This window comes from Schistocerca serialis, chromosome 1 (genome assembly GCF_023864345.2).
Source record: "Schistocerca serialis cubense isolate TAMUIC-IGC-003099 chromosome 1, iqSchSeri2.2, whole genome shotgun sequence".
Taxonomy (NCBI): Eukaryota; Metazoa; Arthropoda; class Insecta; order Orthoptera; family Acrididae; genus Schistocerca; species Schistocerca serialis.
Genome location: NC_064638.1, coordinates 1,123,387,397 through 1,123,403,420, shown reverse-complemented (window position 1 = coordinate 1,123,403,420; position 16,024 = coordinate 1,123,387,397). Strand labels below are relative to the sequence as shown.

At 42.0% G+C, this 16,024-nt stretch overlaps 1 protein-coding gene across 1 annotated transcript in view; it reads left to right on the top strand.

The window, feature by feature from the left end:
• Positions 1-16,024, top strand: part of LOC126416836 (E3 ubiquitin-protein ligase listerin) — a 146,783-nt gene that overhangs the window by 22,604 nt on the left and 108,155 nt on the right. The window contains exon 5 of the mRNA XM_050084722.1: positions 8,970-9,150. Coding sequence (XP_049940679.1) covers positions 8,970-9,150 — 181 coding nt within the window. The remainder of the gene's footprint in view (positions 1-8,969; positions 9,151-16,024) is intronic.

Below are 16,024 nucleotides of genomic sequence, written 5' to 3'. Positions count from 1 at the left end.
ACTCGAGAATCCTCTTTGACGGTGTTGCCCAGCTGGCCTCTGTGTTGCCGGTGCGCACCACCAACTGTTTTTCAGCGTTAGACTCCACAGACTGACCGCACAAGCAAGCTGATGCTTCTGCGGGCCCTATGGAGCAGGATCCTTCTGCTTCTGTGCCCTGTAGTAGCGACTCTTCACCAGCGGTCACTCGGCAGTTGCCGAGGTGCCACCCCCACATCTCTTCCTCATCATGACTCTCCTCCAATGGAAAGTTCGCGGCCTTCGGTCCCACAAAGAGGATTTACAGCTGCTTTTAGCATCACAGCGTCCCCTTGTTCTATGCCTTCAGGAAATGAAGTTGCGCCCTCACAACTGTTTTGAGCTTTCACATTTCCTATCGATTCGTTTTGACCTTCCCCTGAGGTCGGCATTCTATCTCAATGGGGTATCATGCTGCTCATACAGGATGACATTCTCAGTCAAACCATCTCCCTGATTACCGATTTTCAAGCTGTTGCAGTCCACCTTTTTCTTTCCCACCTGACTTTTTTCCCTGTACCATTTATGTCTCTCTGTCATTCGATGTCACCATGGCAGACTTCCTTCAGCTTATTGGGCAGCTACCTCCCCCATTTTTGCTACTCAGCAACTGTAATGCACATCATCCTCTTTGGGGTTCTCCCAGGACCTGTCAGAGAGGTGCCCTCTTGGCTGACCTTCTTAACGAACCTAACCTCTTCCGCCTTAACATTGGAGCACTCACTTTCCTTTCTTTCTCCTTGCACACTTATTCTCATTTGGACCTATCCTGCACCGCCCAGCTTGCCCATCATCTTGAGTGGTCCATTCTTTCTGACACCTACTCAAGTGACCATTTCCCGTGTGCTATCTGTTTGCTGACTCCTACCCCAACCGCGTGGACGCCCAAATGTCAGTTTACTAATGCTGACTGGCAGCATTACACTTGCCTGGTGACCTTCGAAGAACAAGATTTCCCCAGTTGAGATGGCCAGGTGGAATCTCTCTCAAATGTTATCCTTACTGCTGCAGAATGTCCCATTCCTCACACTTCCTATTTAGCATTTCATGTCCCAGTCCCTTGGTGGACTGAGGCATGTCGTGACGCAATTCGTACACGGAGACATGCTCTCTGCGTTTTTAACTTTCATCTTACCGTGGCAAACTGCATTCATTATAAACAGATGTGTGCAAAGTGTCATCACGTTCTTCGGGACAGCAAAGAAGGTAGCTGGATTTCATTCACTAGTTCTTTTAACAGTTCCACCCCATCTTCTGTCATGTGTGCCAACCTCTGATGGCTCTCTGGGACCAAGTACTATTCCCCAATTTCCGGCCTGACAGTAGCAGATGATGTCCTTGTGGACCCTGTTGCTATCTTCAACACCTTGGACCGCCTTTTTGCAGAAGTTTGAAGCTCAGAATTGTGAATGCTACAATGCCGCCTTTAGTATAAGGGAGTTGATCATGCTCCCAGTTCCTCCTGATCCTCCGCCCCAGGGCCAGTCGCCACCCACATTCAGATGTTGCAGCACCTTTGTCTTGTGGGCATGCAGTTTCTGCTTAACACGTACAACCGCATCTGGGCAGAGCGCTTATTTTCCGAATGCTGGTGTGAAGCCATTGTCATACCCATACCCATGCCTCACCAAGTGCCGCCTTCAGCGATGTGTTCATTGTCTTTATGCCTAGAGCATCGATCGTGGCTTTCACTTTTCCACTGACAAAACCGTCTGCATGAATTTCTGGTGACGCAATTGGTTTCTTCCACCATCTTTACATCTTGGGCCTGTTGCCTTTCCGTTTGTTGAAACTACAAAATTCCTGGTGCTCATGCTCGATAGGAAACTCTCTTGGTCCTCCCATGTGTCTTACTGTACGTGGTTCCTCAATGTCCTACATGTCCTCAATGGTATTTCCTGGGATGCTGATCGGACCAACCTTCTCCATTTGTACCAGTCCTTTGTCCATTTGAGACTCGACTATGGGTGCTTTGTTTATGCATCTGCATGTCCATTCGTCTTACGCCGTCTGAACACTATGTACCATTGTGGCATCTGTTTGGCCACAGGCGCCTTTTACACTAGCCCAGTTGAGAGTCTGTTTGCTGAAGCTGCTGAACTACCACTGCCCTAACGATGTGACTTTCTTCTCAGCAGGTATGCACGCCATTTGTTTACCATGCGTGGCCACCCATCCTATCCCTCTTCCTTTGATGATTCCTTTGATCGCCAGTATGGAGCACATTCCTCTTTTCTGTTACCTCCTGGAGTCCACTTACAGCACTTGCTACAGTGGCTTAACTTCACATTACCTGTACCTTTCCCTTCACCACGTTGGCTTCGTGAAGTGGCCCATGTTAGCCTTGGCCTTCATTCGCTTCCTAAGGACACTACTCGAGCCTCGGTCTGTAGCCTTCAGTTTCATGACCTTCACATGGAATTTCGCGAGAGTACCTTTGTATACACTGATGGCTCTCGGACTGACTGTGGGGTCGGGTGTGCCTTCGTCATTGGCACCTGTATCTTTCGATATCTGCTTCCGGCACACTTCTCAGTATTTACAGCCAAGCTCTTTGCCCTGTATCAGCCCACAGAGTATATCTGGTGACACAGCCTTTTCGATTCTGTCCTCTGCTCAGACTCCCTCAGCGCCCTTCAAAATCTATGTGCGCTGTGCACTGCCCATCCCTTAGTGCAATGGGTCCAGGAAAACTGTCACTTACTCACTCTTGGTGGAGCCAGTATGATGTTTCTGTGGGTTCCTGGTCATGTCGGTCTGCCATAAAATGAGGCTGCTGATGCTGCTGCCGAGGTTGCAGTTCTCGTACCTCAGCCCGCGAGTTCCTGCATTCCCTCTGATTATCTTTGTGTTGCCATCTGTCAGGAGATGGTGTCCCTTGGGCATCGCCAATGGTCCTCACTTCATGGGAATAAGCTCTGGCTTATTAAGCCTCTCCAAGTGGCTTGGACAACCTCCTCTCGGTCCTCCCGTGGGATGAGGTCATTTTAAGTAGGCTGTGTATTGGGCACTGCTGTTTTAGCCATCGTCATTTGATAAGTGGTGCTACCCCACCACTTTGTACACATTGTGCCAAAGTTTTAACAGTCTGCTACTTCCTGACGGACTGTCCATTTTTTAACCGCTTACATTCCCGCTTGGGTTTGCTGTCTGATTTATCGGCCGTTTTAGCAAATGACGTGTGAGCTGTCAACCGTTTTTTACTTTTTATTCATCAAAGTAATATGGCGAAGGCCATTTAATTTTTAGTTTTGGACCTCCAATTCTGTATGGCGTCTTGTTTTAGCCCTTTTTCCATGTGCCTGTTTTGAATTGGGCGCGTATGACCCCAGTTGTTTTTTGTGCCCTAAAGCAAAACAAAACCAAAACCAAAGTTGACATGCATTCAGTTTGATTTTATGATGGTGACCAAGCTACGTGCATGTTCTTTTTACAGTGACACTAATATATTTTAATGTGTTGAATGCTGGCTGAGTAATAGAACTGACATGAGGCTTGAATATATAGTTATATCATTTTTTTCCCCCCTATATGGATTTCACGTTCAAGATAGTTATGTCTACATCTACTTTAGCTGTGCGAAACCCTTATTAGAGACACCTTCAAAGATGTAAGGAATATATCATGCTAAGTGAATCACAAATTTTGCTGTGATTTAGCATGATAATTGCCCAAGGGGATAAAATTAGCTAATCACTAAATTATGAAATAAAATATTTTTTTCAAAATAAAATAACAGCCTGTGTAGGAAAATGACATCCCCCAAGAAATTTACAATGGCTGTGGAGCAATATGTGCAAAAAGACTGTCAACTACACTCAGTTATCCTTTATTCAATTTGTTACTGCCCATCTTATAACCTCTATTAGACTGATCTTCCATGGACTTTGCTGTCTCTTGCAGAATCGCAATACCATTGGCAAAAGCTTGAAGCTACTGTTTAATCACTCTGAACTTTAATTCCTTGTTCAGATTCCTCTTGGGTTTCTTTACTGTAAGCTGGATGTACAGATCGAATAACATGGGGGATAGGCTACAATCCTGTCTGACTCCATCCTCAACCAGTGCCTCCCTTTCATGTCATTCGATGAAGGATGAGAGATAGAAAAACTATATATGAGGGTTGGAGCTTTAATAGTGGCAACTATTTATTTACAGCTCGTACAAAATAGATACATGTTTCAAATTTTTACTGACCTTCAGTGTAGTCACCTGCATTGTGTATAACCCATTACCAGTGATGTGGAAGTTATAGGTCACTCTTAGCAGTGCCAGTGTGTTGACAGTTCGAGCAGTGCGATCTATTGCCCAACAAATTTGTAGCAGCTCGGAAACGAATGCCGTGAAGTGTTTCCTTCACTTTAGAAATGAAGTTGAACTCATGAGGGCTTAAGTCAGGGGAGTGCAGTAGGTGGTATAGCACTTAGCAGCCCCTTCAGTCAAACAAATCAGTAACAGCTTGCACTGTACGTGCTTGAGCATTGTCCTGCAAAATGATGGTCAGGTCCTGCAGAAAGTGTCACAACTTCTGCCTCTATGCTGTTCACTTTTGGAACACAACCTACGACCAGCTTGAAGGTCAGTAAAACTTTGAAACATATATCTATTTTGTACGAGCTGTAAATAAACAGTTGTCACTATTAATGTTCCAACACTCGTAGAAGAGGTGTATGAAAGAAACAAACTACAGGGCAATATTATTGGAAGGGAAGAATAAATAGATGAAGATGACAGGAGAGATGACACTGCGGGAAGAATTTGACAGCACACTGAAAGACCTAAGCCAAAACAAGGCAATTGAAATAGATGATATTCCCTCAGAGTATTATTGAGAACTTTGGCTTAACCTCCCATAACAAATCTGTTGCACTCATTGTGCAAGCTATATCAGACTGGTAAAATACCCTCAGATTTCAAGAAGAATGTAATAATCCCAATTCCAAAGAAGGCAGATTCTGACATGTGTGAAAATGACCAAACCATGAGTCTAATAAGATATGATTGCAAAATACTAACATGAACTATTTTCAGAAGATCAAATAGGCTGGTAGAAGTGTTTGACAATGTTGATGGAATGCACACTTTGAAATTCTGAAAGTCTGATGGATAAAATAATGGGAATGAAAAGCTATCTGCCACTTCTGCAGAAACCAGACTGCATTATGAGAGTTGATTATTCTTTGTAAAGTGAAAAAGTTGTTGATGCAGGAACAACCAGAATAGAGTAGTCCAGATTCACAAGACAAAACAAGGACAGCTGTAAAGCTTTTAGAATGAATGTTCATCAAAAGGCACCAAAAATAAATGCAAAATGTATCTATTTAAAAAAGAAGATAAAAATTTGCTTGATACATTACTAAGAGACAGTCTCCATTCCTTCCCATCTCACTCTGTTCTTGTAGACTAGATTTGGATTAGATTCAGAGAAATAGCATTGCTGGCAATTGAGAGATATATACGAAATAAATTAATAAAAGATGGTACTGATCCATGACGGTGCACGAAATAGTCCAGAACATTGTTGCAGTAGCAAAAAAAACGTCATGCCAAATTTAAAAGAACATAAAATCCCCAAGATTGGTGAAGTTTTATGGAAGCTCAAAATTAAGCATAATCTTCAATGCTTTTAATAGTTTCCACAAGGACACTCTATCTCGAAATCTGGCAGATAACGCAAAGAGATTCTGGTTGTACATAAAATACACCAGCAGCAAGATGTAGTCAGTACCTTCACTGTGCGATAGCTGTGGTAATGTTACTGATGACAGTGCCACTAAAGTAGAGTTACTAAACACAGTTTTCAGAAATTCCTTTACCAAAGTAGACAAAGTAAATGTTTCAGAATTCAAATTAAGAACAATTGCTAGTATGATTAACTTAGATACAAATTTGTTGTAGCAAATCAGCTTAAATCACTTAACAAAGGCAAGGCCTGTGGTCCAGATTTTATACCAGTTAGGTTTCTTTCAGAGTATGCTGATACAGTAGCTCAGTACTTACCAATCATATAAAACTAATTACTTGTTGAAAAATCTATAAGTAAAGATTGGAAAGTTGCACAGCTCAACCAACACCCGAGAATGGAAATAGGAGTAATTTGCTGAACTACAGACTCATATCACTAACATTCATTTGCAGTAGGACTTTGGAACACACATTGTGTTTCAACATTATGAATTTCCTCAAAGTAAAAGTTTTATTGACAAATAGATCACACAGATTCAGAAAATGTCATTCTTGTGAAGCACAACTAGCACTTTACTCTCACAAACTAGTGGGTGCTATCTAAAGGGGATATCAGATTGATTCCATATTTGGAGATTTCCAGAATGCTTTTGATACCGTTCCAACAAGTGACATGTAATCTAATTGTGTTCCTACCTAGATAATGTTGCAGGGAAAGCGAAGAAAAGACTGTGATTTATTGGCAGAACATGAAAATGCAACAGGTCTACTAAAGAGACTGTGTACACTACACTTGTTCCTAATCTTGTGGAGTATTGCTTTGCGCTGTGGGCTATGCAGCAGATGGATTTATGGAGGGCATTGAAAAACTTTAAAAAAAGCAGCTCATTTTGTATTATTGTAGAATGGGAGAGAGAGCTACGGATATGATATGTGAATTGGGGTGGCACCAATTAAAGCAAAGGTATTTTTTGTTGCGACAGGATCTTCTCATGAAATTTCTGTCAAAAACTTTCTCCCATTACTCTGAAAATATTTTGTTGGCACCCACGTACATGGGAAGAAATGATCTTCATAATAAATTCAGAGAAATCAGAACTCACACAGAAAGATTTAAGTGTTCATTTTTCCTATGTGCTGTCTGATTATGGAACAGCAGAAAACTAGGTTGAAGATTGTTTAGCCCATGTTTGAAAGAACAACCATCCTTTTGATTTGGCAGTCACTATTAATTAAACACAAAGGAATTTCAGACATTGGCTGCAAATAGGCATTCATGTGAATCAATGGGGAAAGTTGAAAATTTGCGCTGGACCGGGATTTGACCCCGCATCTCCTGCTTAGTTGGCAGATGTTCTGACCACTAAGCCACCTGGCCACAGTGGTCATCACTACTGGATAGACTACACTAGCATGCTTCCCATCTGACCCAAATCCTCAACTTATCCACACACTACGAATGTAGTGTTCCCTGCCCATTATCCTCATTACATCGTGGCATGTCACCAATTCCCATAAGAGTTTGAGCCTGGTGTGCATCCGCACTGAAAAGATCAGTGGCTGTATTTGCTTTAGGAGCCTGTTCTTTCGTCTGAAAGAATGTGTGAGTAAGTTGAGAATTTGGGTCTGATGGGAAGTATGCTAGGGTAGTCTGTACAGTTGTTATGACCACTGTGGCTGGACAGCTTATGGTCAGAGTATCTGTCTAGTAAGCAGGAGATGTGGGTTCAAATCCTGGTCCAGCATAAATTTTCAACTTTCCCCCTTGATTTACATCAATGCCCACTTGCAGCCAATGTCTGTAATTCTTTTATGTTTGAATCTGAAATAAATAGTAGTGCATTTATATTGATAACTCACAGTTAATTTAGAGTCCAGGCAGTGATGACACCTTAGACTGTTGCTTTCTTCACCTTACAAAGACAGCTAGCTCAGCTGCTGAAATATTCTGAATGAAAGTAGGATCGTCAGCATAGCTGGTCACTCAGAATAATACAGTATTAACAGAGTTATCCTTTGTTGCTATATATTACATAGACATTAACCCCTTTTTGGGCCGTACAGGATATGCTTCCAACTAAATGTGTTTCTTCACAGTGTTTAAGGGAGTATGTGTTACCACTTGTGCACACTCCTGGCATCTAGTGGCAGTCCGCTGCACCAGCTGTGATTTCCATTTGCCTTGATATATAGCCTTTTGGACTGTGGGAAGTATATATCTCACCAAACAATGGTTTTTTAATGATTCTTGGAAAGTTTGCTTACCACCAATGTAGTTTCTGGAAGGGGCTTGGGAAGTATACTTACCACAAAATTAATTATCATTTGTGTTCCTTGGGAATCATACTTACCATCAACTTAGGAGTATCCCAAAACTTTTGGGAATATGTCTTACCATCTCTGCCTATGCCTGACATCTTGTGGTAGTACACTGTAACTGGTGTATGAAAACTGCTACAACAATCAGTTTCTGTTTGCATGAGATGAGCTGTTATTGGAACACATTGCTTCACTTCTGCATTATACATTATTGTGACCTGCATCAGCTCATACCACATTGCATGATAAAGTTTCTAGAATTGTTTTCACATTGTAGTAAGTGAACTTTTAATATTGGTTACAAATATTTTTTAAATAAAGTAAAAAAAATAAAGTAAATAAAAAATAATGTAAAAAAATAAAAACAGAAAACATTTTTCATTATTTTTTATGTGTAATGGCAACACATAACAGCTCACAAAAGGGAAGTGGAAAATCTATTTACCACCATAGTTTTTGGTCCTAAATCACAAAAATAAAATTATAAAAAAAAAATATAGTTGGCTGATCACAATTCTGATAGGACAGCAAAAAATTATCTTCACTGAGCTGCTACAAAAAATGTGCGTGCGAAAGGGTGAAAGTGATTCTTTTCTCTGCATCTGCACCCTGAGTTGAACATATTAGGCTTCATCCTGAGTTAATGTACCTAGGAACCAGTTGTATTTTTATACAGTATCATAAATGTGTCCATGTAATCCTACTGAGGTGTTGTGGTTAATTTGAAATTCTTGGCTAACTCTCTCATTGCTTTTGTTTTTTCTACCTTCCTTTTGAAGTTTTTATTGTTAATATTGTGCAAAAATCTCATCACTAACTAATCTGCATTACTAGACAATAACTGCAGAAGGACAGAGGTATATTCTGTTCATATACGTTGTTTGTGGAGAGTGCAGTGTATTGTATGTGGAATGGATATGAGATTAATGTGATGCATGTTTATGCAGGACATCATCTGCTGAAGATATGGAATCCAAATATCAGAGGGTACTTGTGAGCTCCTTACAAGGATATGCATTATTTCTACAGAAGATGCCACCAGAGCATCTTGAGGCTGTACATGATCTCAATAAAAAACTTGTTTCTTCCAAGAGGTTCTGGAAGCTGGCTTCACATAAAGCCCCGCTGGTATGCAGTACTTCATGTGCAATCTTAAATTAAAATTGCATTGAATTTTTTATAACTAACTGAAAATTAAAAGATTAAGAAGCATGTACCACTAAACTTGGTCAATTGTCTCTAAGCATTAATTTAATTTTGATCAGATGCTGCACAGTTAGATATTTTGATTATCTCACATTTTCCCAACACAGAATGCACCCCATTTCCACTACTTATAGTTTACCTGAACACTAGTCACATTTCACGTAATCATTTACACATGCTACCACCAATAATTTGGTTTGGTAAATTTGTAGATACATTAATTGTGACTAAAGGTGTTAATTTGGACAAATAGCTGCAAAACTTTTGGTGTCAGATGGGAACACCATCAAGAGGTACTCTGACAAACAAAGATGCTATTGTGTGTGCTCTTTGTGCTCTCTTGAGAATACGCACATCTCTGGGTTCAAATACATCAAGACTGTGTAAAAGGAAAAGTTGAATTCTGAAACCTGTTAAAATCAGGAAGTGACAGGTTTGCAAAACATGGATGTAGGTGTAGTACTCACCTTCGTGATGAGACAAGTTACCATAAAGTTGGTGTCTGGTAGAACTGACACAGTCTTCTCGTTGTTTTGACCCTCATTTCTTGAAGATATTGGCACTAAGTTATAGATGCCTTGTTGATCCTTCCTTTCCACCATTAAATAATTATCTTGTTTTTCCCATCATATCTCATAGAAATGACCACAATCACGCAGTAGTAGGTCAGTGCCTCTTTTTGAAAGGCTGGCTAACATAATTTCTCATCTCATCTGTTAGGACTTTGCACATGTGACTCTGGTTAAGATATTTGATACTTAGTTTTGATAATGCCGCAAGTCAATTTATAATGCTTAAAAAAAAAAAAAAATATTCTCTATTACCTAGCTCTACAGTCACAACTGGCTCAGCCTCAGAGTGTATGTATTGACAGGCATTCCATGTTTAATTTCTCTAGTTTGTGCATTTGTGCAAGCGTGCACTATTTTGCATGAAACTCTTCTCATTTGTGTAGTGGCTTATGGTCTGTGCATGTGTCTATGAATTGGTGACAACAAACAAGGAAGAAACAGTTATTTCCCCTAAAAGCTCAGTCACGTAAATCTGCCATTTTTATGAGAACAGTGCAAATTAAACATACAATGTTCCTTGCCATGAAAACCTACACTGTTGAAATGTTATCTACTTTCTACACAAAGGAGATGACATATTGATACTTTTGAGGCACCAAGGTTTAAAGTGAACACACTCATATGCCATGATTGCAGTGTAGACAGTTTTTTTGCTCCAGAGTGTCCAGTTTCAACAGTCTGATCTTATGGAACTTGCTATAAAATTGCCATGTTACATTATTTGAAGTAAAGCATAAAAGGTACTCCCCACATATACTTGTTTTGATAAAAATCCAGCTGGTAAAATACACACAATGATAAAAACCACACAGTTAAAATCCTCGTTTTGTCCATGATTCTCACAAGCTTGCAGCACAGCACTATGCTGCCAGCAGCACCCATGCCAGTATTCTTGCATTTTCCCTGCTTCGGTATAGAGCATAAGTGTCACACGCTCTTACATCAGCTGAGGAAATCTGCTATTGTGGAACATTGGCTTGGTACCATCATCGTATGGAGTACAACAAACTGAGATTCTGGTGTACACCTCCAGCTATTTGGAATAGTGTCATTAAGTATGCAGTTGAGATTAAGTTAGCATTTCACCTCATAAATAAAAGCGGAGGTTTTTGCTTAAATTCTGTTTGGCATCCTGCTCTTTCTCAGATGAAATAACAAAGAGAGAGAGATTTAATGCTTCAAGCTCACTCACTGATAATTCGTACTAACTATTGATAACTTATGATGTGGTCATCTGTGGTTGTGTGGTGTCTTTCTGCATAACAACAATGTAGGAAAAGATAGATTGCTACTTACCATAAAGAAGACATGTTAAGTTGCAGGTGGGTGCAATTAAAAGACACTTAATAAAGCTTTCAGCCACAGCCTCCATCAGCAAAAGAGAAACATACACCATTCATACATGCAAGGAAGCACACCTCATGCACATGACTGCCAACTCCAGCAGCTCAGGCCAGAATGCAGGTATCACCTGGGAAGCAAGCAGCAGACAGGTGGTGGGGAAGGGAAGGGATAGTAATGTATGGGTGGGGGTAAAGGCGGACACTGTCTGGCAGAGTGTGCAGGGACTAGAATAGCATTGGGCACAATGTCAGTAGGTTGTGGGTAAAAAAAGAAAAAAAGGAGTGGAGTGGGGAAAGATGGGAGAGTGTGTTGGCAGGGGGTGGAAGACGGGAATTGGGGGGGGGGGGAGGGAATGATAGGACAGAGAGGGTGGAAACTGTTGGGTGGAGGGCCGTGGGGACAGTATTTTATCATAGGTTGAGGCCAGAACAGTTTCAGGAGCAGAGGAAGTGTTGTAACGATAACCCCCATCTGTGCAGTTCAGAAAGAAATGCTGGTGGTGAAGGGGAGGGTCCAGATGGCTCGGGTAATGAAGCAACCACTGAAACAAAGCATGTTATGTTCTGCTGCATGTTCTACATCTACATCTACACCCATACTCCGCAAGCCACCTGACGGTGTGTGGCGGAGGGTACCCTGAGTACCTCTATCAGTTCTCCCTTCTATTCCAGTCTCGTATTGTTCGTGGAAAGAAGGATTGTCAGTATGCTTCTGTGTGGGCTCTAATCTCTCTGATTTTATCCTCATGGTCTCTTCGCGAGATATACGTAGGAGGGAGCAATATACTGCTTGACTCTTCGGTGAAGGTATGTTCTCGAAACTTTAACAAAAGCCCGTACCGAGCTACTGAGCGTCTCTCCTGCAGAGTCTTCCACTGGAGTTTATCTGTCATCTCCGTAATGCTTTCGCGATTACTAAATGATCCTGTAACGAAGCGCGCTGCTCTCCGTTGGATCTTCTCTATCTCTTCTATCAACCCTATCTGGTACGGATCCCACACTGCTGAGCAGTATTCAAGCAATGGGCGAACAAGCGTACTGTAACCTACTTCCTTTGTTTTCAGATTGCATTTCCTTAGGATTCTTCCAATGAATCTGTCTGGCATCTGCTTTACCGACGATCAACTTTATATGATCATTCCATTTTAAATCACTCCTAATGCGTACTCCCAGATAACTTATGGAATTAACTGCTTCCAGTTGCTGACCTGTTATTTTGTAGCTGAATGATAAGGGATCTATCTTTCTATGTATTCGCAGCACATTACACTTGTCTACATTGAGATTCAATTGCCATTCCCTGCACCATGCATCAATTCGCTGCAGATCCTCTTGCATTTCAGTACAATTTTCCATTGTTACAACCTCTCGATACACCACAGCATCATTTGCAAAAAGCCTCAGTGAACTTCCGATGTCATCCACAAGGTCATTTATGTATATTATGAATAGCAACGGTCCTATGACACTCCCCTGCGGCACACCTGAAATCACTCTTACTTCGGAAGACTTCTCTCCATTGAGAATGACATGCTGCGTTCTGTTATCTAGGAACTCTTCAATCCAATCACACAATTGGTCTGATAGTCCATATGCTCTTACTTTGTTCATTAAACGACTGTGGGGAACTGTATCGAACGCCGTGCGGAAGTCAAGAAACACGGCATCTACCTGTGAACCCGTGTCTATGGCCCTCTGAGTCTCGTGGACGAATAGCGCGAGCTGGGTTTCACAGGACCGTCTTTTTCGAAATCCATGCTGATTCCTACAGAGTAGATTTCTAGTCTCCAGAAAAGTCATTATACTCGAACATAATATGTGTTCCAAAATTCTACAACTGATCGACGTTAGAGATATAGGTATATAGTTCTGCACATCTGCTCGACGTCCCTTCTTGAAAACGGGGATGACCTGTGCCCTTTTCCAATCCTTTGGAACGCTACGCTCTTCTAGAGACCTACGGTACACCGCTGCAACAAGGGGGGCAAGTTCCTTCGCGTACTCTGTTTAAAATCGAACTGGTATCCCATCAGGTCCAGCGGCCTTTCCTCTTTTGAGCGATTTTAATTGTTTCTCTATCCCTCTGCCGTCTATTTTGATATCTACCATTTTGTCATCTGTGCGACAATCTAGAGAAGGAACTACAGTGCAGTCTTCCTCTGTGAAACAGCTTTGGAAAAAGACATTTAGTATTTCAGCCTTTAGTCTGTCATCCTCTGTTTCAGTACCATTTTGGTCACAGAGTGTCTGGACATTTTGTTTTGATCCACCTACTGCTTTGACATAAGACCAAAATTTCTTAGGATTTTCTGCCAAGTCAGTACATAGAACTTTACTTTCGAATTCATTGAACACCTCTCGCATAACCCTCCTCACACTACATTTCGCTTCGCATAATTTTTGTTTGTCTGCAAGGGTTTGGCTATGTTTATATTTGCTGTGAAGTTTTCTAACTCGGTTGTTGTACCACGGTGGCTCTTTTCCATCTCTTACGATCTTGCTTGGCACATACTCATCTAACACATATTGTACGATGGTTTTGAACTTTGTCCACTGATCCTCAACACTATCTGTACTTGAGACAAAACTTTTGTGTTGAGCCGTCAGGTACTCTGTAATCAGCTTTTTGTCACTTTTGCTAAACAGGAAAATCTTCCTACCTGTTTTAATATTTCTGTTTACGGCTGACATCATCGATGCTGTAACCGCTTTATGATCGCTGATTCCCTGTTCTGCGTTAACTGTTTCAAATAGCTCGGGTTTGTTTGTCACCAGAAGGTCTAATATGTTATCGCCATGAGTCGGTTCTCTGTTTAACTGCTGAAGGTAGTTTTCAGATAAAGCACTTAAAAAAATTTCAATGGATTCTTTGTCCCTGCCACCCGTTATGAACGTTTGAGTCTCCCAGTCTATATCCGGGAAATTAAAATCTCCACCCAGAACTATAACATGGTGGGGAAATCTACTCGAAATATTTTCCAAATTATCCTTCAGGTGCTCAGCCACAACAGCTGCTGAGCCCGAGGGCCTATAGAGACATCCAGTTACCATGTCTGAGCCTGCTTTAACCATGACCTTCACCCAAATCATTTCACATTTCGGATCTCCAACAATTTCCTTCGATACTATTGCACTTCTTATCGCTATAAACACGCCTCCCCCTTCACTGTCCAGCCTGTCTCTGCGGTATACATTCCAGTCTGAGTTTAGGATTTCATTACTGTTTACGTCTGGTTTCAGCCAACTTTCTGTCCCTAGTACTATGTGGGCGTTGTGACTGTTTATTAATGAGAGCAGTTCTGGGACCTTTCTATAGACGTTCCTGCAGTTTACTATTAGCACATTAATACTGTTATTCCCTGTTGCATTTTGCCTACTCCTACCTTACCGCGTCTCAGGAGGCGTCTTGTGCCACAGGGTGGTCTACTTTGCTCTTGGCCACAGTTTGGCAATGGTCGTTCATTGTGGTGGACAGCTGGTTGGTAGTCATACCAATATAAAAAATGTCCATTATAATTATCCGGGCTGTTATGCCGTGGTCGGTTGATGAATTCTGTGGTAATTCCCAACGTTTCGTCTCCGACTGCGGGAGACATCTTCAAGGGGGTCCGTAGCTTGATGGAAGGTCCAACACACATGCTGGCTCGCTACTGACTGCCGCTAAATTCCATGTCCGCGCACCCCCGCGCCGCGGCGTGACATCACGTGTTTTGAAAACGTCAGTGCAATTGGCCGCTGTCCGTCGCCGTCGATCGCCGTTGCCATCACCCGGTAGTGGACGAGTGGTACACATCTTCTTTAACACCGGCATCCATATACCGTTTAATTTGACGCCCTCCTCCTTTTGGTTGAAATTATTTGGGTGTTTAGCGATTTCGATTGCCTCCCTGTAGAGCCTTTTGTAGTATCCGCTCGTGGCCGCTAGTACTTGCGTCTCCTCGAAATGAATATTGTGGTTCCCTGGCTGGAAAGCATGCTCCGCAACAGCTGATTGTTCCGTTTCTCCTCTTCTACAATTTCCCTTGTGCTCTTCCAAACGTTTAGAAACAGTTCTTTTGGTGGTACCCACATAAACATCACCACATCTGCATGGGATCCTATACACTCCAGATTTTTCCAATGGTTTGCAGGCGCACATAGCAGGCCTAAGGGATTCCTGTATCTTCCTGGTGGGCTTGTAAATTACAGTAATATTCTGCTTCGTCAAGATCCTCCCTATTCTTTCCAGTACATTTTTAACAAACAGCAGGAAAACCTTAGATTTTGCAGTAGCCTGTACGTCAGTATGATTTCTGCGTGGCCGCCGAAATAAAACGTGCGTTGAGGCAGCCACACAGAAATCATACTGACGTACAGGCTACTGCAAAATCTAAGGTTTTCCTGCCGTTTGTTAAAAATGTAACGGAAAGAATAGGGAGGATCTTGACGAAGCGGAATATTGCCGTAATTTACAAGCCCACCAGGAAGATACAGGAATACCTTAGGCCTGCCAAGGATGCTCGCAAACCATTTGAAAAATCTGGAGTGTATAGGATCCCATGCAGCTGTGGTGATGTTTATGTGGGTACCACCAAAAGAACTGTTTCTAAACATTTGGAAGAGCACAAGGGAAATTGTAGAAGAGGAGAAACGGAACGATCAGCTGTTGCGGAGCATGCTTTCCAGCCAGGGAACCACAATATTCGTTTCGAGGAGACGCAAGTACTAGCGGCCACGAGCGGATACTACGAAAGGCTCTACAGGGAGGCAATCGAAATCGCTAAACACCCAAATAATTTCAACCGAAAGGAGGAGGGCGTCAAATTAAACGGTATATGGATGCCGGTGTTAAAGAAGATGTGTACCACTCGTCCACTACCTGGTGATGGCAACAGCGATCGA